The following is a 27,618-nucleotide window of genomic DNA, read 5'->3' as shown; positions in this document are numbered from 1 at the left end:
CTTTTCATTTATAAATATGTTAATCAGAATTATTAATGATTTTTTCCCTCCAATCAGATGTAGTGATAAGTATTTTTGCTTCTGTATTTATCCAGGTGGAAACAGAATAATAGTGAGTAACATATAAATTTGCAGTTTGAATATAATGATTTTTCTTATGCTTGAGCAGTGTGCACTGATTCTCCATTGGCTTTCCTTTCTGTTTCGTGTACATGGGTATACCCTTTTCCTGAAGGGATGCAACAGCCTTCTTATGTCTTGATACAAATCAAATTACTATCAATAACTAAGAGGAATAGGTTTACAAAGTATTGACTTCCATCATTATTTTTGTTGGAGACAAGCAATCTGTAAATTAAAAATGGGCAGACTCTTTCATGCTGACTACTTCTCCCAGACCATCCCGCATGAGACCTGTCTCTGTCCCAGGATAGCTGTAGACACTCTTGAGATGAATGAATGAATATCAGCTTTATTAGATACGAACCTTAGAAACAGAGATGACAGAAAAATTTAGAGCAGACACAGGTCTGACAGTTTGTTCAGATACAGCAAATTTGCTTGACATTGAATCTTCTTAAATAGGATATAATTACCTGATTAGTATAAATAATTTTGACACAATATCTACCTAAGATCTATATCTAGATGTCATGTGTACTCATGTGTACTGGAATGCAATTAGGTACATTAGTAACCTGTCAAAACACTCTTTATGCCTGACCTTGGCCAACTGAAATAAGCACTCTTCCCACACAGTTCTTGGGTGTAGTTTGGTGTCAGCTCAGTCCAAGGTCTGTGCCCCAATAGATGGACAGAGAACATTTAAGTTCTAAAGCTTTGAAGTGTAGTTAAGTAACTTAACCCTCATAGCATTCTTTTAAAATATTTTAAGTGTTTATCTTCCTTTTCCATTTGCTTTAAGTATAAAGGAGTGCTTTGTCTAGAGCTATGCAGTGAAATGAGTCAATGTTTGCACTTTTGAGATTTCTTATTCAGAAACAACACTCCTCTTCATTTTTCTCTTCTGTACTTATGTATTACAGGTAATTGTCAAATCTGGACCAGGCTCCTTTCTCAGCCTGGCTGTGTATGATGATTATATATTTTGGTCAGATTGGGTGAGAAGAGCTATTCTGCGTTCCAGTAAATATACAGGAGGAGACACAAAAGTCCTTCGTTCTGATATCCCACATCAGCCAATGGGCATTATTGCAGTTGCCAATGATACTAACAATTGTAAGTTACAAAACCAGATACGTTATTTTGTTAATTCCATTCATTTCAAGATTTCTTCTTAATTTTAAGAAAGGTAAAACATTTTGCTGTGTTTTATAAACTTTCTCTTTTTTTGTAGGAACTCTTAGCAAGAGATGGGGTATAACCTTTTCTCCAAATAAATAAATATTTTGGAATGACCATGAGCATTCTGCTCATTTAATGGTGGTTAAATAATATATTTTCAAGTATTTACAGTTTTTTAATGTGGTGTGTGGTTTTTTTGTTTGTTTTTTTAATGACTATATTGGCAGTAACTCCATTTATTTATTTTTAATATGTCAGCCTCTGAGGCATATAAACCTTTTTATCTGTCTTACAAAACTAGAATTAATTACAAATGAATCTGAACTATGGCGATCTTTGCTCTCTCAAAGACATTGGTCATCGAAATCTAATAAAATAGTCCATCTTTGATGGTTTATTTTTCAGGTGAATTATCTCCTTGTGCACAAATGAATGGAGGTTGTCATGATTTATGCCTGCTGACTCCTGATGGACGAGTGAACTGTTCGTGTAGAGGGGACAGAATACTGATAGATGATAACAGATGTGTGAGTAAGTAATATTATCTGACGTGGTGCTTCTCTATGGCATAATGCTGTTGGGTATAATAGTCAAAGACAGGTTACCTAACCCATTAGTTTGATTCTGTCCCTCTACAGTAATAAGGTGGAAAGAATTAATGGTAAATATAGATGTAGTGGAAGGTAAACTTTAAACATCGAGTTTCAATATCAGATAAAGGACAGAGCCAAGAGGGACTTCATAATTAAACTGGAATTCAGAAATTACTTTTTTTTAAGAACACAGGTGAAGGAGGTACTCAATAAAATTGATAGTAATCACAAGATAATAAAATAAATCACCTGCCTTTTCAAAGTGTAATTAGCCTGTTGCATTTTTGCCAATCTCAAGATTTTTGAGACAAAGATTCAGTAAATTTGAGTGAAGAATTGGATGATTAAATGCATAGTAGGACTACTCAGACTACTTGTTTCTGGTCAAATAAACAGCTTTGAAAGGCATTAAGATGCTTTCTTTCTGAAAGTTGGGGTTTTGCCAAAGTTTGTATTTTGACTTTAGCTGTGCATAGATTAGACTATAAATATATTTTGATATTTTTTGCCTGCTTTCTCTGAAGATGACTGTATACTGAACTACAAATCTAATCAAGAATGTTGTTTCCTAAGACTTTACTTCTCATAGTGCTTAAAAATGAAATAGGGGAAAAAAGGACAGAAAAATGATTAATATTTAATGGGTTCTGTATCATCTTTAGAATGTCCTTTCCTCATCCAGAATCCATATTTTCAGCATTTTATTTTTTTCTTCATATTGAAACTAGTGCAAAAATGGTTTCAAACTGTATTTGCTTCTGTATATTTTGGACATAAGTTCTTCCTGAATTCATGCCGCAGTAATGATATTAGACATGAGCAGACAAGTGTAATTACCAGGTTTCGTTTCTCCATTCTTCCTTTAGAAATGTGCTGTATATTTCTTCTTTCATGTTTGTTATGTCATTTATAACATATAAATCAAATGTGCTATAACAGCGTTCACAATAAAATCATTTTGGGTAAATATTATGATACCTTCTTAGTTACTAACTAGATAAAAATCAATATACAAAAGAAAGCAGAAGTCAGAAGAATAAATACTTTTTTTTTTCCTGCTGTAAAGCAGTAAATAGGAGAACACCAAAAATTCACCAATTCTGCCAATTAATTTTTAAGAATAAAAACAAGTAAAGTACAAACAACATTTTCATCATTGAATGTTAGGTCATAACTTCAGCAATGGATGTAGTACATTGATCATGGTGAAAATACTTGCATACACACTGAACAGCTGTGCAGTACCACAAATCAGAGCTTGAATTAACTGCTGGCTACTCATAGATGTTTGCTTCTTTTTCCTTGATGTACTATTTTGAAGACACTTTTAAAAGATCATTAAGAAATGATTGCGTACAACTTGGGTGTTGTGTAGAGACCTATTGGGGAAGGAAAATTAAAATTCTTAAGAGAATCAGTGCTTTTCACTCGCTTCTCTAAATGTTCACATTCAATCACTGATAATTGACTGCATACATATCTTTTATAGAATCCATCGTACCTTGTTTTGGAATCCAACCCAGCGTGGCAACATTTTTCTCATTTTCTTCCAATGTTAAAACTATTAAAAATTACGTGTTAATATATTTTATTTTTAGGCAAAAATTCTACTTGCAACATTTATTCCGAGTTTGAATGTGGAAATGGTGAATGCATTGATTATCAACTGACTTGTGATGGCATTGCTCACTGTAAGGACAAATCTGATGAGAAACTTTTCTACTGTGGTAAGTCTCTAACTTTTCTACTTAGCTCACAGGATGTGCAGAAAAAATCACACATTAGGAAAATTACGTTATATGGATGGAACTACGTACACTGAAGGCACTTCCTTGCAGTTGTGTTCAATTACAAGCATCCCAAATGCTTGTAATATGTAACACGTCTGTGTTTAAAACAAAAATAAGGGAAAATACAGATAGCTGCTTATTTAAAGATGAGAAATTGATTATTTCATCTTTAGCTTAGGAATACAGATTTATTCTTTCCATATTTGGTAAGAGTTTCTCTGTGAATAGAAAGCACCGAAAAATAAATATTATAAAACACAAGAATGATTGTATAATAGATATTTTTCCACCTTTTTCTTATTATTCTTCCCATCGGTCTGTAATTCACAAAGGTTTTGACTTTCGTTTGTCTACTTTTAACTTTCATATTCATCTCAAGTGTTTCTACCCTGCCCTTTTTGTCCTTATAACCAACAAGTGGATGGCTATCACTTCATTTTTTGCTTTCTGTGTCCAGCTGAAATCTGAGTTTGCCAGCTTCAGTGTCTAAAGCACAGTTGCTCAAAAAAGAAAAAAGGTGAAAGAATTTGTTTCCTGAACACAGAGAATAGAAGTGGGCAAAATACTAATGAGAACAAAATGGGAACAATGGTAATAATAGGTTTTTATATAGTTTCTTGAATTTTTTTAGGAAAGTAGGTTGAAGGAATACTAAGAAAATCATCTGGGAGCAAATTAGAAGGAAAGTTGTAGCTGGAGAGGGATCTCAAAATACTGTTGCTTGGAATTCCGGAGAAGTTGTGTCTATCAGTCTGAGGTTTGCTGAGCTGTTAAAACTATTCTGTGCTTTATTCCACAGTAACAAAAAAATACAAATGAAAGATCACAGGATTAGTATTTTGATGGATTTGCCATCTAATCTTACGAAGTTGTTATGTTAATTTCCAGTATGACAGTGCTTGAATGTAGTACCTGAACATTTGGCTACAGAGCAGAAAACTAACAGGAAGAGGTGTGGTTCTGTCGTGCACTACGTCCTAGACCCCTTGCTGCCTTCTGAATCTGGATACTATGTTCTGCAGGACACTTCTGTGGACACTGCTGAATTAAAACCTTCTCATTATTACTTTTCAAATGAATATTACTTTTGAATTTATTTATTGTTGTGGCACTTGTACAATGATTTGGGCTTTAGTAAATAGTTTATGAATAATCCAAATTCATACGTTCCTCAACAGCGTGACTTCTACCTCCGTTAGCAGAACATTTGTAATAGTAGTTTTCAGAAATTGAAGCGTATGTATTCCATAGATAGAAAGATGTCTTCCATGTCAGACACTTTGCTGCAAATATTTTTTATTCTTTTACTTTCCATATGATCAATTACGTATATGTGTCAGAATTTCTTTTGCTGGACATTTTTTTTTTTTTTTTTGTGATTTAAAATGAATTTTCATTCAACTTTTTTCTAATGTCATTTTTAAATTTAAGGATGTTTTTCCTATATATGAAATATCCAAATGCAGTTATGTCCTTATACCTTGTTTTCCAGAAAATAGAGGCTGTCGGAAAGGTTTCAAACCATGTCTTAATCGCCGTTGTGTTTCAAGCAGCAAAGTGTGTGATGGTGCAAATGACTGTGGTGACAACTCTGATGAATCTGACTGTAAAGGTAAATGGTAGTTGCTTCCAAGGTGATTTTAAAATATTGCTTGTAGATATTTAGTGTGTGTGTATATATATATATATACATATGTAGACGTAGCTAGAAGTTGCCTGTAATTCTATGGGAATAATCAGGAATTATATGCCAGGGAATATATCAGGGAATTATATTCCTGAATATACATCAGGGAAAATATCAGGGAATTATATGCCTGAAGTTGAGCATATAGAAAGCATACAGTGAAGAACCCCAGCAAGGTGTTACATGAAGGCAAGCTGAGAGATTTATAGATAGTGCTTTTGTCCTCCTTACATGGTGATTATTTCATAAAGAGTTGAATGAACTAGACATTTTTGAGCTGAAGATTCATTTGAAATAAGAAATTTAAAAATGAAAACATTATGCTTTCAAGTTTAGGCTTCATATTCCTGTTGAAGTTCTAGCTATGGAATGGACTATGCATTCTGGATCTAAAAAGTAGAACCTTTAAACATAATACATGTGATACATATCTAAATCCTCTATTCAGTACATAAATTTGTTTCCTCTATTACTATATATTATAGATTCAGCATGTGCTTCAACAGAATTCCATTGTGCAGATGGGGTTTGCATTGGAAAATCAGCACGGTGCAACCAGGTCATTGATTGTGCAGATGCTTCAGATGAAAAGAACTGTAGTAAGTTCATGTTAGTCTGTGTTTCATCTTAACATCCGTTCTTCAATTACTCCTTGTCAGTCCTTGTACAAGCTAAAGTTAAAGTAAGCTCAGTCTTTTAGTATGTATTAGATGTGTAATTTACTGTCTCTTTCCAGATAATACGAATTGTGCTTATTTCTATAAGCTTGGAATAAAATCTACAGGATTTATTAGCTGTAATTCAACTTCGCTTTGTATACTGCCAGAATGGATATGTGATGGATCTAATGATTGTGGAGATTATACTGATGAACTAAAGTGCCCAGGTAACCATGAAAAGCAAACAAAAATATTAATTTATGTTTCTGGATTTTTTTTTAACTATATTGCAAAATGTTTATTTATTCAACACTATTTGCTTAACATAGAAATACAAATAATGTGGAACACCTTTTTTTTTCCATCAGTATTGTGTTTTGTTTATCAGATCATGCAAAGTATTACAAATTGATGATGCATTTCTTTGAACAAACCTGTAATTTGTAGCTTTCTGTTTCCTCCAGGTTAGGTCTATCATTAATCATTTTTATTATTTAAGTTAAACTTCCATTACAAAAATGTCAACCTCATCAAGCTTCAGCATAATCACTCAGTAGGTTTTAATAGCTACTGTTTTAGTGGATGGTATTTCTATTCCTGTTTGCATTTTTACTTTCTTTTTTTATTTCTTGAGGTAGTTAATGTGGACTACCAGGGTAGATTTCAGGATTATTGCTTTTGTGTTACCTTTCTACTCTTGTGCCAGGTTCTAGCACTAGGATATCATTGTACAATTAAATTCCAGTCTGGAGTTGAGCTTGTAGGCTTCCATAAACAGAAGAGCTGTTTACTGCTGGTGATTGCACTACTTCTCGTGCAAACCTATGCCTGGGTTTTCCCTGTTCCTGTGCTCTTGTTTACGAAAATGTGCATCCCTATAACATCTAGGAAGGAAGAAAACATGATCCTAATGTCTTGGCAAAGCAAGCCTCATTCAAACAGGGATGAACAAACAACTAGTAAGAAAAAGCTGAAGTTAATTTACTGTTTCTTGCATGAAACAAGCAAGCAGCAAAAGTATCAGACTTTTTTTGAACTTTGATTTTTCTTTGTATTTCTCATTTTTTGGTGAAAAGCGGAGTGCTAATATGTTATTAGAAATACTTTTTCAACATACATAGATATCATAATGGAAATCTGAAAGAAAGCCACTGAATTCATGGGATTTATTGACGTAACTTCTAGCAGAATCACCGGAGTAAGTGTGAATGAACTTCAGAAAATAGCAGAATGTTTTTAAAGTTTTTAAATACTTCTCCCCTCTAAGTCTGTTTAGTATCAAGAAGAGAAAACTTTCAGCGGGACTTTTGTTTATACTCATTCATTCTTATGGAAGGACTTTGTACTCTTTAAGTAACCACATCCTTAATCATCTTTACTTGCAGTGGCAAAAAATACAAGACAGTTTAGCATTTTTCTCTCAGGGTAGGAAATCTATCTGTGTCATCTTAATTATCTGAATTTACATCTCTCTCAAACACACTAGGCCAATATTCTAGATGAACATTTTGTCACTGAAAAAGACTTTCTTGATGCATTTTTAAATTTTCTTTGTTCATTTTCATGGTCTTCCTTGACCAATATCTCTTTCTTCTCCTGAAGAATGATTATTATTAATCGTTAAGAACAAAATCAGGAATTTTGTGCTGTTAAATACCATCTAACTCTTGCTAGCCTAGTAATCTATGACATCTGAATATTCTCCTGAGCATTCAGTTTTTCTGTGTGAAAATCCCAATTTCACGTTATCAAAAGTTTGGAAGTCTTACATGTTTTTGTCAACATCATACCTGATGAAAATATTATCCACGATCCAAATTGAACCTGGAAGAATTTCAATACTACCTAATTCAACCTGACATTAAGAACTTTCATTCTCACTGTAAACCGGATGCCTATTAATTTGCAATTTTTATACTATACTAAGATCCATATTCTCTGGATTATTTTATCATTCTTTATAATTTGTTGCATATAGTACAGCTCAATATAGATTTACTGCATTTTCTTTAGAAAAGAAGATTTGGAGGGCAGGTTGATATAACTTCAGTAAAATAACATTGCATCCATTTGTTGCGTCCATTCCATATTGTTGTGTCCATTTGTTTCTATTACTTTATCTTTCAAATGTGTGCCAAAAAATTCCATAATTTTAATGTGTAACTATGTGTCTGGACCATTCCATTACCTCATAATTGTGATTTCCTTTTCTGTGTTATTGAAAACTGACACATTAATTTTTTGAGTGTTTTCTGTAATATGCCTATAGTAATTCCCTTTAAATATCCTGAATTTTCTCAATGCCCTTTTTCTTACAGAAAATTAAGGCAGAGAATTTACTTAGAAGTGACTATCCAAAGATAATCTTTATGGTATCCAGTCACCATAGACCTACTTATTTCTATATTCTGTTTTTGCATTCATACTGCTGTCAAAGCCATAAATAACTTTTTTTTTTTTTTGAAAGAACAAGAGAGACAAAGGGGAAGAAAACAGTATAGATAACCCTTATATATTAAGGGAGTAACGGAAAACTTGACAAAGAGTTCCAGTGATTTCCAGTGCTTGGAAATAATGTGTGTTTCCTGTGTTTTCACAGCCAACATGCTTGTTTAAGCTTTTGAAAGTAATGTGTGCCACTCATTTACTAATATTTATTTGTATTTATGCTATGAAGCTAAATCTATGTGATGTTTTTGCCTCTTGCATTTGTTTTCTGAGCATTTATTACAGCAGACTCTTAACCCGCTACAAAGAAAGAAAGGCAATGAGAACAATGTTTAGCTTTTTGACAAAATTTAAATCTCTGTCTGCAAAGTCAGTAAAACTCCCCAAGAATGTGGAAAAAAAAAATACTGCCACAGTTTGGTTATCTTGTGGGTGCTGGCAGATTGATCAGAAAGAAGCTGGTATCTTCAGCTGGTTAAATTCAGAAAGCAGTGTTGATTTTATTGAGCTCAAAATCTGTGAACTGAACTACTTTCCTCTCTAGCTCTTTTTAATTTGGGTTGGAGCTGTGTTGTGTGTTTTCTCTAACTACATGAAGTATCACAACTTCCAAAAGTACTTAGCTATCACTATTCACTAATATATTAGAGCAAAATTCAATAATAAAAATAACCTTTTGCAAGCATAATCATCTTGCTTTCACTAGTTTTTAGAAATTTAGCAGAAATGTAATAGGCTCCTAATCATACTAGCAGACACCATTTTACATTACATTCTTTATTTTATCACAGTTCAAAACAAACCCACATGTGAAGAAAATTATTTTGGTTGTCCTAGTGGAAGATGTATTCTGAACACCTGGCTTTGTGATGGGCAGAAAGACTGCGAGGATGGAGTAGATGAATTGCACTGTGGTGAGCATTTTGTCTTAGTTATCTTTCTGCAATCACTGCTGCACTTCAAAAAAAAAAAAAAAAAAAAAAGTGTTTATTTATACATCAGGAGTGTAAAAAATGCTTACTGCATTTTAAATTTAATTTTCAGGGTAAAATTCTATTATTTTGAGTTTCTGGTGTTTTAAGCCCCATCTACTACCAGAATGGAAACCCTATTAACCCTTTTTTGTCTCCTAAAGAATTGTTTGTGTACAGACTTTCCTATTGCTATACTGATTACACTAAGTCTTCATTGTATTCATGAGGAAATTTTTATAAAGATAATGTGCTTCTTTCAATACAGTATGATTCCAGGAGAAATTAACCCAAATAAACTGTAATGAGCTTGCTTTTTATCAGAGGCTATACATGTATCATTATTTTAAAGTAATGACAAAATTCATATTTGTGAGTAAAATACAGCATACACTGTGAACCAGGTCTAAGACTGTTCTGTCTTAGATCTCTTAAGATTTTTAAACACAACCTAATCAAAGAGCAAGGCAGTGAGAGCAGATCTTTTCACTTCAAATTTCTGTAGGCTAACTGAACAGATGATTTGTAGAATAAATTGTACAGCAGAATCAGTATCAAGTCTTCCTTTTTCCCATTTCAGTGAAACACGAAATTTGTATACTTTTTTGTTTTGCTCTATCACATACCTGCATGAAAGAAAGTTATATTCTGTTCTCTTCATTACCCAGGTTCTATTAACATGCACCCATGTTTGGTTTGCAACTCAATTTCAGTTTACTTTTTTGATGTTAGACTTAAAATTTAGGAACTGCTATACCCTATGAAATGTAGAAAATTTTGTCCTCAGCACATTCAGGTCAGCTTAATGCTGACATTTTGAAGTTTTTGTACATACATATGTGCTTCTATACAACATTATAAAATATTTTAGGCAATTGTTCTTGGGATTTTAAATTATTTGCCCTCATGCTGCTATCAAAACATCAACAGTGTTAAACAACCGGTTACAACCTGAATACAGGTATAGGATTATACCATATTTAAATATATTAATACACGACATCGGGAGGAGAGAAATGAAAGGTTAGGAGATTCCTATTCTTATGCTAAAGGTGAAGTACCTAACAAATGAAGTGGCTGGTGTCACTCCTAGATTCATCCTGTTCATGGAATCAGTTTGCCTGCTCTGCACACAAGTGCATCTCGAAGCAATGGACTTGTGATGGTGAGGATGACTGTGGAGATGGCTTAGATGAGAGTGATGCTATCTGTGGTAAGTTAAATATCTTAGTTCCATATCATGTCACATGATAAATTTTGAAAGAAAGTGATTCCATGTGGTGGAAAGTGGTGGAAAGGGAGCACAGCATCTCAGAAGGCCTTATGTTTTAAGGTTAAACATTATCCAACCCACACTGCCTTGATGCTGTTTTATTGGTATTGCATGGTTTGTGTATATGATCCATAAGTGAAGAAATGAATGGCACGCTGGCATGGGCAAAATGAGAATCCAACTCTTCTGTTCCCCACCCCTGAGATAAACTCTGTATATCTCTATTTGAGCTTTGCATTTTGGTACTAAGTGCCTAAGCAGTCTTTTTTTTTCAGCTCTTTCTTCTATTCCCTTTATTTTTTTCTAGATACAGTCATAATCACGATAGCATAATATTCCTCTCAAAAAAGCTCATAAATGTGAGAGAATTCAATTTTTTTTCCTTTTATTCTGAAGCTTGGTTGGGTGGGAATGTTATAGTGAATTCTTTTAGAAAATCCCCTGATGTCAAATAAGTCATACCGTCATAGTTTCATGATATCTGCACTCACCCTTATCTATGTTATATTTCATTTTTCTTTAAAAGGTCCAACTTTGAATTCTGAAATACACATTCATTTAAAAATCATTAAAAAAACAACAAAAATAGTTTACTGTACTTGTCATATATGATACCACAATAACAATACTATGTTACTAATTATAATTTTAATAAAATGAAGTATTTTTTTTAAGTAGACTGAAAATAAATATCCTTGGCTCACTTTCAGAGACGTGGTTTGTTCAGTTAGTATCCTAATCAAACATAGATGTAGAAATGCCAACAAATTAAGAGGATAATGGTGGAAAATACAGTACTCTGTGAGCAAATATGAATGAGTTGTTAACTTTAACTTCAATCTTGCATCCGTCTGTAAACCATTTTTCATAGGTCAGGCTGGAGGCAACGACTGTTTGACAAGGAAGGTCATGTCTGTCTCTCCCCGCTAGGAGGAGGATCAGAGGAGAAGGGGTGAAATGTAAAGGCAAACATCTCACCTAGGATTACTATAGAACACTGTAAAATCCTAAGAAACATCAAAACCTTAATCTTAATTGGAAATATAGAGCAGGAAAATAGGAAAAGTGAGAAAAATAGGAAATATCTAATTACTGCTACGTTACTACTTTCTTTTCTTTTTTTAAGATCTTTCAGGAGTAATTCCTTTGATCTTGGGACGTACAGTAGGTTATAGATTTCTTCTCAGAAGAACGCCCTTCCATAAAATTGTAGGGCATCCCTTGAAGAGGGAAATAGCCATACCAGTTATGAAGCGAAAGCTAAGGCTGCATTTCTTCTTAGGATTCTAAATTGCAAGAAAAAAAAGGAGAGCTCAAGATGACTTTGAGTTTTTCATTCTTGAGAAACATACCAAATCAATGTTTATTTAACATGAAGTTTAACTTCAGAAATATCCACAAATGTCAAATGAATAAAAGTAAAGAGAAGTTGACCTTCGTCTTGAATAAGTAATAAAATGATCAAATGCAGTCTTTGAATTTTATTTTTTCATTAATTTATAATCAAAATGAGTGGAAATAAGAAGCATATTTATGAAGTAAACTTTGGCTTATCCAGGAGAAGATACTACTTGATGGGTTCTGTAAAGGTTTATCTTAAAACAGAGTGAAATAAATCCCAGGGTGTAATAATCTGGTCTGTCAATCTACACATAGAGTGTTTGCTCGAAGCTGATTTGTGAAGTTGCTCGGTCGGACAGCTTTCATGAAGAATGGTAAATCAAGTGTCCTTGCATAAAATTCTTAAGAGACTGTCAAGTAGAAAGTTTTGTCAAAATTTTAATATAAAATACAGAATTATCCTGTTTAACACGCTGTGCAGAACAAAATCTTCTTTCAGCGTTGTTGTAAAATAGAAACTCCTTACCCAGTCTTTACCCTTTAAGATAAACAAAATGAGGTTGGTCCCGGTCGTCCCTGACCAGTGCTGTTTTCCAGGTGCGGTGACCTGTGCAGCGGGCACGTTCAGCTGCTTGGGTTCCCATGCCTGCGTGCCTCAGCACTGGCTCTGTGATGGTGAAAGAGACTGTCCTAACGGAAGTGATGAGCTCTCCACAGCAGGCTGTGGTAGGTTTCCTTGTTAAAAATGTCTGGTGTTCCCTTTTCTAGTGCTTTTGCCTAGAAAAATTATACCACATTCTGTTTGTGTCTGCAGTATTACACGCATTTACTGTCAAGATTGTTAGTCCAGATTGACATGTACATGCTTACGTGCCCAGATCCTTCAGTGTTTCAGTCAGCCAACGTCTTCGGTTTTTGTTAATATGTACTGATGCACACCAGCTGAAGTGTATTATATATTGATGGGTGTCACTTCATATCCATTATTCCCGAGGTTTACTAATGAAAATTAGCATGTTGTTATTGACAGTGCAGTTTTCTTCCTGAAGAAAAAAAATGATGCTGCGTGTCAGAGACTGTACATCCCAAAGGCAGAGGCAGCTCAGTCTCCAGTTTAGTCTGGCTACTTGTTCAGGTCTTGACATCTCTTACACTATAGATTGTTGCTTCCAGTCTCCTGAGATGCATGCCTGTTGAAGGTGCCAGGAATTCAGTAATAAACAGTTCATTAAGTTTTGGGTTATTATTAGGAGGTTCTGTTTTATCAATATATGTAAAATATTGAAATAACTCTTTCTCTAGTGTGTATATATGTTGAATTTGTATTCTGCCATTTATGACTTAGTCTGAACTATTCAGAGAATATGGAAGTATCACAGAGTTTTTTTCAGGAGCAGAGTAACCCAGGAAGAACATCTGTATGTTCAAACATTCTGTTCCTTAGAAGCAGAGCATACTTTAGCTGAAGACAGCATCAGCTCTGAAGCCTTTCCTGAGGTTACTTGAGATTTTAGTCATCTTATCTCCTCAGTAGCTTTTCCTAGTATCTAGCTGTGTGACACTCAGTATATGACTCAGAAGTGATGGTTGTTTACTTTGAATCCGTTCAGACTAAACATTTACTTCTCTTTTCATTTTTCTATAAGAAAACAGCTATATATCTTACTGCTGTCAGTTTTATTTATTTTATGTACTGTATTTTCCTTAGCTCCTAATAACACTTGTGACGAGAATGCTTTCATGTGCCATAATAAAGTCTGCATTCCCAAACAGTTTGTATGTGACCATGATGATGACTGTGGAGATGGATCAGATGAATCACTGGAATGTGGCAAGTATATCCGAATTAATGTAAACAGAAAAATTCAATTATTGTTAACTGTAGGGTATTGTGCAAGCTCTGTTACTTTAAGTCACTACTGAATAAGAAAACTGCTCCTTTTTTAAAGTTGTTTTAGTGGCAGCTTTTATCGTGTGCAATAATGAGTGCAACTTAGTATGAACTTGGACATGGAACTGCAGTGATAAATTATTTGCCTTCATTTTTGTTATAGCTGATGGCAATCTATATTTAACAGAATTAAAACAAAAAGTATAGTCTGTGACTTCTCGTTCTCTATGTTTTCTGTTTTTGTATGTCTATTTTTGTCTCCATCTCTGCATGCATTCCTTCTGTCAAATAATGAAACAACTGTCATTATTTTCACTGCTCTTAAATAGCATCAACTGAAGACGTGCAAATGTTTCATCTTCACCATTCTTTTGAATTCAGGAATGAATGTGAATATGTGTGTGCAGCCTATCTAGGCAATACTCAGAAATGTTCATCTCCATAAGTAAGGTTTATGAAAAATAGAAGGTAGATATTCTGACCAAAAAAAAAAAAACACAAATTATTATTATGCCTCTGTTTGTGCAATTGAAATTTATGTAATTTATGTACTCTGAAAAATATCTATGGAAAAGATCTATTCCTGTGATGAATTGACCAGTCACCAGATTGTTCCCTCTGCCTTTGTGCTCATCAGGAGGAGGCTGGTGCTTTAGAGGCAGAAGCACTCCTGGGTGCTCCTACATCATATAGGTCAAGTGGGGAATGCACTTCTAAAGTGAATCTCAGAGTTCTCTGCACTTGCTGTTTCTGGTTTTTTTTTTAAAAAAAAAACTCATTTTTAAATAGAGATAAAACAAATGAATAGATGAGAAGAAGGAAGAGTTTGAAGGAAGCTGAACCAGGTGATGTGCTCTGGCTCTGGCCAGCTGGGGCTGTGTGTCTGCAAGAACAGACTGGGGCTGGTGGAAACACTACAGGCTTGAGGGAAAGCTGTAGGCCTATAAACCCTGCCAGCCAAAGGTATCAAGCCAACCTGCCTTCTTTCAAGCATCATCTATGTAAAAAGAGGGAGAAAATTTTAAAAAAAAAATCCTGCAAGAAGCCACTGAACTATTTTAAATTCAAAGTGATGATTATAATTGATGTGATAGCATACTCTGCTTTGAAAGTAGTGTATTAACATATTTCTAAATGACAACCATGGCTACAAAGGATTGAAGATCTTGATGTAGCGGCAGTCAAATGTCATGTCTCCATCTGCCAGCAGAAAAGAAAAGCTATGCCACATGGCAGGGGGAATATAGTAATTAGAAGAAAGGACAAATATTAACTTTCTAATTCTCTTATTTAACTCTTGTCAGTGCTCATTTATGATAGTTACAGATTAATCAATTTAAGTAGTTACTATCACTTTGGATTGATTTCTTAGAAGAATCAAGTCCAAGTTTTTAGAGCTTAAAATCTGCATTTTTTTTAAGAATGTCAGACCTAACTGAAATTGGTTATAGAAAAAATGTTGCAAAATCATTCTTGAGTGCGTGTGTAATTCCTGTTTTATTCCTGTTTTATAATCATTTTTACTTGGTATTTTTATAAGTCTTCATACTTTGCTTAAGTTTATTTGTGGGATTTTCCTCGGTGTGGGTTACGGCTCTAAAAGTATAAATCAAATGAAGTAAAAGATTTCCTTAGCAATTACGGTAGTTTAGCAGTAGTGTGCATATTTAATACACAAAAATTTACCATTTACCCTTTTCTCCTGACTTCTTCCATGCTCGTCTTTACCATATGCTTTCCATTTTTCTTGGTTATTTTTTACTTTCTGTCTCTGATCCCTTTTTCATAATTCCCCAGCATCCCCCTTTGATTTTGTATGGGTTATTTGAGTTTTAAGTTAAATTTAGAGTTGCTTTGGGGGTTCTTTTAAAAGGGCACAAATTATTTGAGGTAGAATTTATAAGAAAAAATATAACTTCTTTTTCCAAACAGAAAGGTAACTTTAAGTAGTTGTTTTGGTATAGTAAATCTTAAAAATAAAACCTTAAAAATAAAATACGATTATTCACCTGGGAAATTTCAACTTTTAGTTTCAAAATTGAATAGGAAAAAATTTGTTCTGACTTTCCTAAATTTCTGTGCTTTTTTTTTTTTTTTTTTTTTCTTTTAGCAGCCAGATTTCAGGAAGCAAATGCTTGCCTGTGGTTTCCTTACTATAATAAATATTGATATTTTATGTTAGGAAACCTATTCAATTTTGAAAATGTTGTAAAGTTGATATATGTTTATTTACTTTGTACTTTTCAGAGAATTTAGAAAATAGTATGACCAAAGTGGCTAGTGTTCTGCATGTTTAAAGGGAAGGAAGTGTTAAGCTTGTTGTCGAAATACTGTTGAGTATAGGAACTTTCTATAAAGTCTGTCAGCTATTTCCTAGAACAGCAAAACCTTTAACTACATTTAAAGCAAAATTAAGAATTGCAATTGTATATTTTATATAAATGGGAATTGTTTTGGGCCTCTATTGTGCAGTGTAAAACATATTTGATTTCTCTATTGTCAGGCATTGCATAAGCATATAGAGCTTTAAATCTGTTTACACAACAAGATTCATTTTTACTTTTTTTCCATTGTCTGTGCAAATTTTTATTTCCAAAGTATGGAACAAAGTACGAACTCACTGGTGTATTTCTAGGATATCGTCACTGCCGTCCTGGAGAGTTCACTTGTGCTGATGGAAGATGTCTGTTAAATTCTCAATGGCAGTGTGATGGGGACTTTGACTGTCCAGACCATTCTGATGAAGCACCTACAAACATAAAATGCAAAAGCTCAGGTTTGTATCTCATTTTTTTGTGTGTGTGTAATATGTAAACCTACTTTCTGGAAAACAATGATTTGGGTTTGTAGATAGACAAATGGAAAATTTACTAGCGTAGAGTTCTCCATGTAACATTCTTGATGTCTTGCAAGGGCAGTGTGCTCATTGTTTGTCAATCCTGAGCAATCAAATCCTCAGCTAACAGCTCAACAGATCATCAATGCATAAACTGTTAGCACTAAATGTTAATATTATCTTAACTGTTGTCACAATATATAGTAGTTGGTCTGTTATCCTAAACATGTTCAGCATATTAAACATATATACACAGAGCTGAGTCATACAGTAAACTCAATTATATCTTTATTAGAAGATTACTAACTGGATGTGGTTGATTTTTTTGATTTTTGTTGTTGTTTGTTTCCTGTCTGTAGAGTGGTAAATGAATCTTGGCCTGTGTATAGGCAACCTATTCTGTGATTTCTGAAACATTCGTTTCTTCTGCCTAAATCTTAATCTCTTTATTACATGGTATGAGTTTGGTCAAATACTAGCAAACTACACAGAGAAAAAGTTCCACATTCTCTTTTTTTTTCTTTTCCAGAGCAGTCATGTAACAGCTCTTTCTTCATGTGCAAAAATGGCAAGTGTATTCCTCAGCGGGATGTTTGTGATAACAAGGAGGATTGTATTGATGGATCTGATGAGAAAAGCTGCCATGTTAACGAATGCCTTAGTAAGAAAGTTAGTGGCTGTTCTCAAGATTGTCAGGATCTTCCTGTTGGATACAAGGTAAATAATTACAGATTATGATGCAATGCAATGTAAATTCCTAATTTTTAACGATTTCTTAACTATTGCCTCTTCATAATAAAATTTTGAGTTTATTGTACTTCCTATAAAGAGTACATTCTAATTCCTATATCCGGCAAGTAAGTCACTGCTAATTCTACAAAAACTGGTACAATGTACAATACCTTAGTCTATGGGTAAAGGACATGCAATATATTAATACAATAAATCATACTGATGTACAGAGTGCCAAAAAAGCCAACTGCTTTTCCGCTGTCAGAAAGAAAAACACCGGCAGTGATTTGCAAGAGTAGTAGTTTTCTCCAATATTTTCCCTAAGTCAAAGGCATTAGTGTAAATAATAGAATGAATTGTCTTAGTTCCAGAATAAATTGATATTTACTTACTCTTCTCACTTCTTTTTCTCTAGCTATATTTTGTTTTACTCTCATATTTGATGTAATCATCTTATCACAGTTATCATCAGACCCCAATAAAAGTCCATTTCAGAGTTCTAGTTCACATTATTTGTGTTACACAGAATGCTAAATGTCATCGGTGTTTGAAGAAAAATTATTAAAAGTTCTACAACTACCTTCCCAAGAAACATACGTGCACCTTAAAATAAGGAACACTAAATGTCTTCATAATTCTTCATTATTTCAGTAGCAGAATCCTCTCCATATTTCTGAAAGCATGTGTTTCATGTGTTCTCTGACTAAAGAGACAACATTTTTTATTCTGCAGGACAAGGTAGTTTGGGAGGTTACTTACAATCACACCAGCTATAATTTTAAAAGAAATGTTAGTGTGCCTTCCAGTAAGTGGAACAATAGCAATTTAATTAGTCATGATCTGAAAAGCAGATGAGAAAGTTTATGGTGCTAAAATACTCAGAAGAAGGTAAGTAAACTAAACTAGCGAGCAGAATCAACCAGTCATACAAAATGAATGTGTGTGTCTTTCCCAGTGCAAATGCTGGCCTGGATTCGGGCTGAAGGACGATGGCAAAACCTGTGTAGATATTGATGAATGTTCATCTGGATTTCCCTGTAGCCAGCAATGCATCAATACATATGGAACCTACAAATGTTTGTGTGCAGATGGGTATGAAGCACAACCTGATAACCCAAATGGCTGTAAATCTCTCTCAGGTATCTTTTTTTTTCTTCTTCTTTTTTTTTTTTTTTTTTTTAATCCACAGTTGTATCCAAAATAGTTTGCACAATGCCCTAGCTCTGATGTCTATGTTGTTCCCTGTTCATGCAAGATAAGCAAAGTTACTTGGAAGCACATTACTTTTGCACAAACACTAGGAATATACTTCTATGTCTGAATGTGATATAAGTTCTATTTTTAGTCTGTGTTGTGCTCACGTATTTTCTGGTGAATAGTTAACACTGGGTTATGATAGTTTGAATTTATTGACTTTCTTAGAAAAGATATTGGGAAAGTTGGAAAAATAACCCGATTTCTACTTTTGAGTCATAAGATAATATTAATATGTTTATGATAAGTATTTAGAAGACTGCTGCTGTTTATTTTGTCAACTTCAGGATATTACACCGTCCTTTAAAAGTCTCAGTATGTTAAATGCATAGGAAAAGGCAAACAGAAAAATATTACAGAAATTACTAATTCCATTAATCCCAGAGCAGTTAAACATAAAATCAGCTACTGATGATTTTATGCACAGTAAAGTTCAAGGTACATAATAACAGTGGTTAATTCCTTACACCTCTCTCTATTTTACTCATATTTATGTATCTTAGTCTGTAGAATTCCTTACATCAGGAGGATAAAAACGTCAGCAGAAAAGAGTTAAAACACCCTTATTGCCGTCTGGATTTTTTTCATAATGCAGGCAGTTATCTTACAGTTTGAGCAATCTTCTTATTTGTAGTCTTGTACAAACTGTTTTTTTTTCTTTTTTTTTTTAGTATAAATATTTAAACTGGTTCTATTTCCAGCCTAACTGACAAGAGGACTGGAACCTCTGTCTGCCTCAGGTTCCTGTCTGAGGTGCTTCACTGCCCGAGTGAAGAAAACACAGGAGACTCCCAGGATCTGATTTATTTTTCCACCTATCTCACACCTTGCAAATCACTCATACATGTAGAAGCTGTAGAGGAGTGGCTGGAATACATGATAGGACACATCTATATTGGAGCTGTGGTATATAAAGTTTGAAAAGTGATACTGGCAAAGTCACATCTGTGCTGTAGCAAGGATAGCTGTAGTGAAAGTAGGCAATATGTAGTGGCTGATTTCATAGTGATTGCTAGCATAAATTGCTCTCAACTCTTCACAGTATCAGTGCAGCTTTTCTCTACAGCCCATTAAATTAGTCTGACTTGAGGATGATGCCTCAGATCATGTAAGAACTGGAGAACATGAAATGAATGCCAGGCGACACAAAGTACTCCCTGGAAGAGTACTGTTTTTTGGAGCACGCATCACATTCCAGAATGCATGAGCAGTAGATAGGGAGTCCATGATGGAGGGCTTGAGTATCAGGAAGAATATTTTCAGATAAACTGGAAAAACAGGGTAAAAAAAGCCGAATCTGTCTGAAGTTTAGTGTTAGAGAATTTAACTTTGGCAAGATTGCCCTGTTCTCTACTTCTAGAATGTTTTGACTTTTGAAATTTTAAAAAGCCATGGTCAAAATGTTTGGTTTGCAGCAATAAATATAATAATCTACTTAATAATAATAATTTGAAAGTGAATGTTGAATTTTAAAGTATATGAATGTGCAGATTGCATTTATAGTTAAATATCAGTTTACGCCTTTAGAAATTGTTAAAAATAATTCAAGAAATTAGAAAACCTTCGTGTTTATTATTTATCTAATAATTTCTAAAAAGTAGAATGAATGGTGTGAAATATATTTCAAATATGATCTCTGGCATTCCATTACCGTAAAATTCAGTATGATTCCCATATTACAAAGGCAAAAAATTAAATTACACTGAAAGATATACTAATTGATTGATTTGTTCATTTTTATACTGCATCATTGATCTTTCTTGGAACATTTAAATGTTTTAAATATTTCTTTCATCCATAACATTGATCAGAGCATGTAACATTTATTTTTCAAGCCATCTGTATTTCAGCATTGTATTCCTGATTTTCCATAAATTAACGTAAAAGCTAGTCTAATATATTCTTTCTTCTGGGGTTTAGATGAGGAACCTTTCTTAATTCTGGCTGATCATCATGAAATAAGAAAAATTAGCACTGATGGATCCAACTACACTTTGTTGAAACAGGTATAATCATAGTAACATGCTCTAAGTTTAACTCAGTACCTTTATTCTTATTGAAAATATGCAGCTAAGAGAACTGGCACTGTATGCGTCAGAGAACAACTGCAGTACCTTCACATTTTTTATGATATTTTAAATTGATTGTTGTGTTTGAGTTTGATATGATTAAGGCTCAGGCAGTTGTTTCTTCAGTCATTCCACAATCCAAAAAGATAATATGTGTTATTTGTGATCCTCTTCCATCACAATGTGTTTTGCACAATTTCTATAATGTTAGCTTTCAAAATATATATATATCTTGACATGTATTATTTGATTTTGGGGGCTAATTACTATCAGAATCCAAAATCTATTTCTTTTTTCAATTTAAACATACAATTCCAAGTTTTATTATATGCACAACTATATATCTTGCACTAAACTTGTTTTTTTTCTTGATTTTTCTAAATTATTATAAATACACCAAGAAATAAAACTTTGGAAAAAAAATATTAAAAAGTAGATAATCACCTAGTGAGTACAGAGCTGTTGTTTTAATATTTCTGCTCTGCTTCTATGCTTCACCTAAGTGTAGTTATCTGCCATAGATTATATTTCAATAATATGTTTTAATAAAGATACCTATTTATTTGAATAATACTTAAACAATTATAGAAAGACTAGGAAATCAATTATGCCATCCAAAAGCATTAGTTATTTTCTGGCTTCTGTGTCAGTAAACTATGCATCTTAATGTCCTAAGAGATGTGTTCAGGTTTTCACAACAACAGTTGGAAAATTAACCATCCTACATTAAACATTTGACTTTCTTTAAGCATAGCAAACATTATTTTAAAGTCTGTCTCTTTTTCTGAAATCCTCCTGATTACCTCTCATTTCGATCTCACTGCCTTTCTCCTCTTTTGCTGGTATATCTACTACTAGAAACCTGTGAAAGGAGAGGAGCAGCACTCACTTTTCTTCATGGTTGATGCTTGCAGATCTGCTCGGAGCTTCATCAGTGCTGAATTTAATGGGCCCCTTTTCACTGCACTGGAGGCCATGTAGCTCCAGCCACTAAGGAGAAGCTGTGGTTTCCATATCAAATCAATTCCCTGGTCTAGGAATTACCATTGCTGTTGGCCTTTGATAGTACAAATGAAGCATCTTTTAAAAACATGCAGTTTGAAAGCAAAGAGGAGCTATACCAGCAGAACAGGTGGGCTGCTTTTCTCATGAGGACACCTTTTTGTCCTTGTAATTTTGTGATGGATGGGGTCTAACCCTCCTTACACATCTGCTGGATGAAGGCAAATGCCAGAACTGCTCTGGCTCCAGGGCAAAAACTCCCTTCTCCATGTATTTGACCCGTGCTTTGTTATTCTAACAATTGTTCAACATAAACTCAAAATAGAGGAGCTGAAAGTAGGAGATGGTTCACTCTCCTCTGAATTGTTGTGTGCTAGGTTTCTCCTCTCTCTCTCTCTTTTTTTTCTTTTTTTCTTTCTCTCAAATGTATCTAAACAGAACCACTGTTTGAATTATGTACTTCATGTATGTTCCTTTGCCATTTCCTTCTTTCATACTCATCAAACAGTGTTTTCCTAGAGAGAGTAGACAGAATCTGCCTCCTCATAACTAGCAATTTTAGCTGGCTGGGTGTTTTTTTGTTTGTTTTTGTTTGCTGTTTTTGTTTTGTTTTAGTCTGGGTGCCTAGGAACAAATCTTGACCAAGGACAGTGTGCCACATGTAAGGGAAACAAACACACACACACCTTTGAGCTGAGAGACTTAACACAACTGATGACATCTAAAAGTTTCACTGTTCCTTATAAAATCAGATTACATAAGAAAAGATAAAGAATTATGCTAGGAGAATTTAAAAGTGGCTAATGCAGCAGGAGGAAGAAATATTGTCTGGAGAGAAATTTATTGCAAATGTAATTTTACCTGCAGTGGATGTTCTGATGAGTATTAGAACTAAAATCCCAGGCAGTTTGTGGTAGAAGAAAACTGGAGTGTGCGTGGATGTGTGTGTTTTGAACATGAGAGTGATCCTCCAGCACTGATCTGTTTGAGGCTGTCCTTAATAACGGTCTGGGCAACCTAATCTTGCTTTTGGACAGATGGCAAATTTACCATATGACACGACGGTATAGTTTGAAGATCAAACTGCATCTCAGTTTCAACACATTTAAATATTCTTAGTAGTATATTTTGGAGTTGGCTCCTCAGGCCTTTTCCTGTAAAGCTACAGGCTTCATTAATGAGGGAGGTTGTCTGACAGTAGGTTATTGGGTTAATTATAAAATTAATTGAAATGATATTGTGGCTATCAAATGATTCCAAACTATCTTTTCTTTTTAGCAGTGTTGCTTCATCTTTGATATCATCTTTGTATAATTTTAAAACTAGCTGAGATTTTAGTACATGGTAGAATGTTAAAGAGATTATAGAGCAACTCAGACAAGGAGCAAAGGGTCTCATTTGAACACATTCAGGATCAAAACCTGGCTTAAGGCATGAGTGTAGAAGACAGTCTGCTTAATCTCTAGCCTTCATATTTTATTTGGTGCCTGTAATAGGTCATCTGAAAGTCAAAATTCTCCTTATTCAGGAATTTAATATTAATGGGTTTTTTTAGGTTCATGGTTTTGAATTCCTGAACAATATATAATAATAAAAAACTCTAATGATAATAAGTATTGAGTTGATAATAGTTGTGAGTTTATTTAAATGATTTTTTTCACATGTTCCAAGGAGCTGTCATTCCTATATAGGAAATCATTTTACTTCCATTCCTAAATAAGGTGGTATTCTAGTGCTTACATTTGATGGAAATTGTCACATTTTTTTTCCTTTTCTCTAATTTGTCAAAATAATGTCATGAGTGGTAATTAATTAAGAAATGGGATAAAGCTGGAAATAGTTACTCTTAAAGCACATTTTAATATTTGAAATGAAAATGCAGGAGTTTCATTTAGTTTCATACATCATTTGCACTTCTATATAAGTTCTTTCTAATCAGATACTGCTGTTAATATTTTTTTCTTATTCTGATTGTTTACAAGTAATATATGGAAACAATCAAAATGTGTAGACGATAGAACAAAATATTCTGAGTACTACGTGAAGAATATTTTGCATTTTGAATATTATCAAATATTTTTTATTCATTCAGGTATGTTTCAATAAGTGGACCTATTTTTTTCCCCATTTTTAGGGGTTGAACAATGTGATTGCAATAGACTTTGACTATAGAGAAGAGTTCATCTATTGGATTGATTCCAGCAGACCAAATGGCAGCCGTATAAACAGAATGAGCTTGAATGGAAGTGACATCAAGGTAATTGCAGGTTAATAATGTCACTCCTAGAGTTAAATTTAATGGAGTATTTTGTGAATTTCTTTTGCATAGTTTCAATCAAAATTATGAGATTTTTTCGTACATGCATACATATACACAAAATGATCTAGCAAGTCCTCATAAAATATAATTACCTTTTTATCTTTCTATTTTTTGTGAAATAAAGATGAGGATAGAGAGAACTGTGTTTATGAGCTAAATTGTGTATGACTTAACTGATAGTTCACTGAACTGGCAGTTCAGTATGGTTTACAGCAAGCCAAATAAAAAAGACAGATATAAGTATGTAATCTGCATAAATACACTTAAATGTATACTCTTACAGTCTTTGGTTTATGTTTGTCTCACCTGCACTGCACTGGAAAAAAAAGTCTGAAACAGTGAAAAAAAACCCTCAGTGTCTTTGCTATGAACAATCCAGGGTAAAACAGTGTTGTCATTTCTGCACAGCCTGTCTGTTCTGTTTCTACAGTGGAGTAAGTTCACAAATTTGCTGTTATTAGCTATTATGCCTGTTTGTTGACTTGCATGAAAATTTTTGCTGGATTTGTGATAAAAATTAAAAAATTCTTTTTTACTTGCTGTTTTATATCTGACTTTCATTTTACTGGTATCATGTTGGCTTTTTTCCCAGTATTTAAATGGTTAATTTCCATAATTTTTTGTTTCCTAGATAATACACAATACAGCTGTTCCCAATGCTCTGGCTGTAGATTGGATTGGGAAGAATCTCTATTGGTCTGATACTGAAAAGAGAATTATTGAGGTGTCTAAACTCAATGGCTTATACCCTACCGTTCTCGTGAGCAAAAGGGTGAAGTTTCCTAGAGATCTGTCATTAGATCCTCAAGCTGGGTATGAAGCAACTGTTTTGCAGTAAAGAATTATTTATTCCTCTTTTTACATTTAAGCTATTTCTGGAAAACGAGGAGATAGGAATCATTAGTTGTTTATTAATCATCTGACTTTTAGCTACACTGAATATTAGTGATCTAAAGTGCATAAATGGTGTTTATTATGCCATTTCTTCTGTAAATGATTAAAAAAAAAGAAAAAAAAACCTTACCTGGTAGATGGAAATGCTCTGGAACTAAACTAGTTATGTATTATTATTGTTGTTATTGCATCTACAAACAAGTAAACTATTTGCTTTGTTTTATAGATACTTATACTGGATTGATTGCTGTGAGTATCCTCACATTGGCCGTGTCGGTATGGATGGCACCAGTCAAACAGTTGTCATAGAAACACAGATATCTAGACCCATGGCCCTTACAATAGACTATGTTAACCGTAGACTGTATTGGGCTGATGAAAATCACATAGAGTTTTCTGACATGGATGGAACTCATAGATATAAAGGTTGGTCAAATAGCTATTTCCATTTTCATCTTTTCTTTGTAGCTTTCGTTTGAAGATGTTTAGTATGCTATTTATAAATATGTAAAAAAATACTTTAAAATGAAGCATTTTGAGAATAATGTAGGATTGGAAGCTTATTGCATATACTTTTTAGTTTTTACCAATATTTTTAAAGTCATTTTTCATGTTCCTTCTCTTAATATCAGTCATGTCTGTGGAAAAAATTATCAAGTGTAAACTGAAACTCTAGAAACAGACTCAGCACTCAGAGACGGCCTTGTTAATTCTGTGTTCTAGTGTATGTGCATAACATGCTGTTCTCGATCAAGTTATAAAGCCTATTAAAAGTAGAAGATAGCCTATTAAAAGTAGAAGATGGATGTTCTGTGTGCTACATGTCAGAAAGTAGCTAAAAGAAATCTTTACTCCAGACAGAGGAAGTCTTGAAATGCCCATTTGTCTGCTCATGTCAGTGTAGTAGTATTACAAATGTAATTTTGAACTTTCCTGGTGCATGGATAAAACAACTTTGAAAATTCTAATGGAATAAACCAAGCTTTATCACTAGGTGCTGTTTCTCAGCAACAGAGGTAATTTAAAGGTTACTGTCCACTACCTCTAAAGTGTTAAAAAGAAGGTTTTTTACAATGATTATTGCTTCTCATATTCCAGATAATATAACTAAATAACTTCTACTTTAATGAAAATATTTGACATAATCGGTATTATTTCTTTTTTGTCATTGGTCAGATGAAAGTTGGTATTATGTGAGCTCACTTTTCCTAATCTATCCTGGTTTATCCAAAGCTCCAAACTGCTCTTATCTTGGTAGAAACCTGATGAACTTCAGCTTTTCTGGCTTTTATCTCATACTGTGTGTTTCCAGGATTTCTATGAACAAGAGTTCATAAAACTTGTTTTTTTACAGTTTGGAGCTTCCCTTTAAAAAAAAAATAGAAAAGAAAAGAAAATGTTTTCTAGCTCTTGTGAGCATGAAAAATAAATTATAAATAGATATGAACAGTTCAGTGACAGTTATTTGAGATGGCAAGTTGGAGAGACTACAGCAATTGCTGAGAGGGTTGCATTCTCGTTAATCTCAGCATTATCTTCCATGCTTTTGTAACAAGGACAAATAGTTTAATAGTCTTAACATCACTTGCCTAAGGAGAACTTGTGTAGACAACCTCCCCTGTACTGGCTGAATTCCTCATGACAGTCTCTCTTTCTGACAGAGGAAACAAAACCCCTTTCTCTTCTGGGCATTATTCCTTGTGTTGCTGTCCTGGTATTTCGTTCTCATACACTTATCCTCTATTTGCCCTTCTTTATGGATTTTAGCCCTGTGCTGCTTAAGCTTTTCTTAATTTTTTCATTCAACCTGAATATTTCAGGATTCCCCTTTCTCAGAAAATGTCCTTGTATCAGCAGATTTCTGAAGATTCGTGCAAAATTCAATTCATCCTATCTTTAGTTTCCAGTGACTTGCTCTCCAACCTGTAGATTTGTATGTAGTCTAATCTTGCCCAAGTGGGTGAAATCAGCTTAAACTGCCTTTACATTTACAGAATGAATGTCTTCCCTAGAGGATAAGTGAACCTAGGGAACAAGAAAGCTTGTCACAGGCCCACAGTTGGTGCCAGCGTAGCACAGTGACACATATAACAAAGACTCTTTCTTATTCAACAGAACAAAAAACCCTCCTACCTTTTGACAGATTAATGTGTTCAGGACTGCTTACAAAGCACGTCTGGTTCTCTAGATATTACGATGAAAATATTAGACATTCTGTAGGCTTTTATTTCTGGCAGTTTTACCATATCCAGTAATGAATGGAAATAGATAGAATACCTTTTGGGTATTTGAGACAAATTTCATAAGTGACATTGTGTCCATTTATTTACAGCTCGTGTCATGATACTTTTAAGTCGTTGGCTTTTTAAAGTAGATTGAAGCAATAAGAAGCTTTTTCGGGGGCGGGGTGGTGGGGGGCAGGGGCAAAGAAAGATCCTGGGGTATTTAGATAATATGGGAGGAAGAATTTCTTCTTAGTCAATACTGTTTGTCATTATCTGTTATCAGATACTTCTCTCAAAATATAATTATCAAATCAGAGTCAAGGTGTAG

General features: G+C 33.9%; 1 protein-coding gene across 1 annotated transcript in view; it reads left to right on the top strand.

The window, feature by feature from the left end:
- LRP1B (LDL receptor related protein 1B) overlaps nt 1–27,618 on the top strand; it is a 336,264-nt gene that overhangs the window by 217,343 nt on the left and 91,303 nt on the right. Inside the window, exons 43-59 of the mRNA XM_088521814.1 lie at nt 1,047–1,239; nt 1,711–1,836; nt 3,497–3,625; nt 5,181–5,300; nt 5,861–5,974; nt 6,112–6,261; nt 9,274–9,396; nt 10,547–10,666; nt 12,665–12,793; nt 13,776–13,898; nt 16,594–16,734; nt 17,324–17,511; nt 18,482–18,665; nt 20,701–20,786; nt 23,986–24,108; nt 24,803–24,984; nt 25,292–25,491. Of these exons, the coding sequence (XP_088377940.1) occupies nt 1,047–1,239; nt 1,711–1,836; nt 3,497–3,625; nt 5,181–5,300; nt 5,861–5,974; nt 6,112–6,261; nt 9,274–9,396; nt 10,547–10,666; nt 12,665–12,793; nt 13,776–13,898; nt 16,594–16,734; nt 17,324–17,511; nt 18,482–18,665; nt 20,701–20,786; nt 23,986–24,108; nt 24,803–24,984; nt 25,292–25,491 (2,431 nt within the window). The remainder of the gene's footprint in view (nt 1–1,046; nt 1,240–1,710; nt 1,837–3,496; nt 3,626–5,180; nt 5,301–5,860; nt 5,975–6,111; nt 6,262–9,273; nt 9,397–10,546; nt 10,667–12,664; nt 12,794–13,775; nt 13,899–16,593; nt 16,735–17,323; nt 17,512–18,481; nt 18,666–20,700; nt 20,787–23,985; nt 24,109–24,802; nt 24,985–25,291; nt 25,492–27,618) is intronic.

The sequence above is a fragment of the Tinamus guttatus genome, unplaced genomic scaffold (genome assembly GCF_059628265.1).
Source record: "Tinamus guttatus ecotype Peru unplaced genomic scaffold, ASM5962826v1 Tinamus_guttatus_pri_ptg000133l, whole genome shotgun sequence".
NCBI classification, from domain to species: domain Eukaryota; kingdom Metazoa; phylum Chordata; class Aves; order Tinamiformes; family Tinamidae; genus Tinamus; species Tinamus guttatus.
This window is presented reverse-complemented; position numbering and strand designations above follow the sequence as displayed.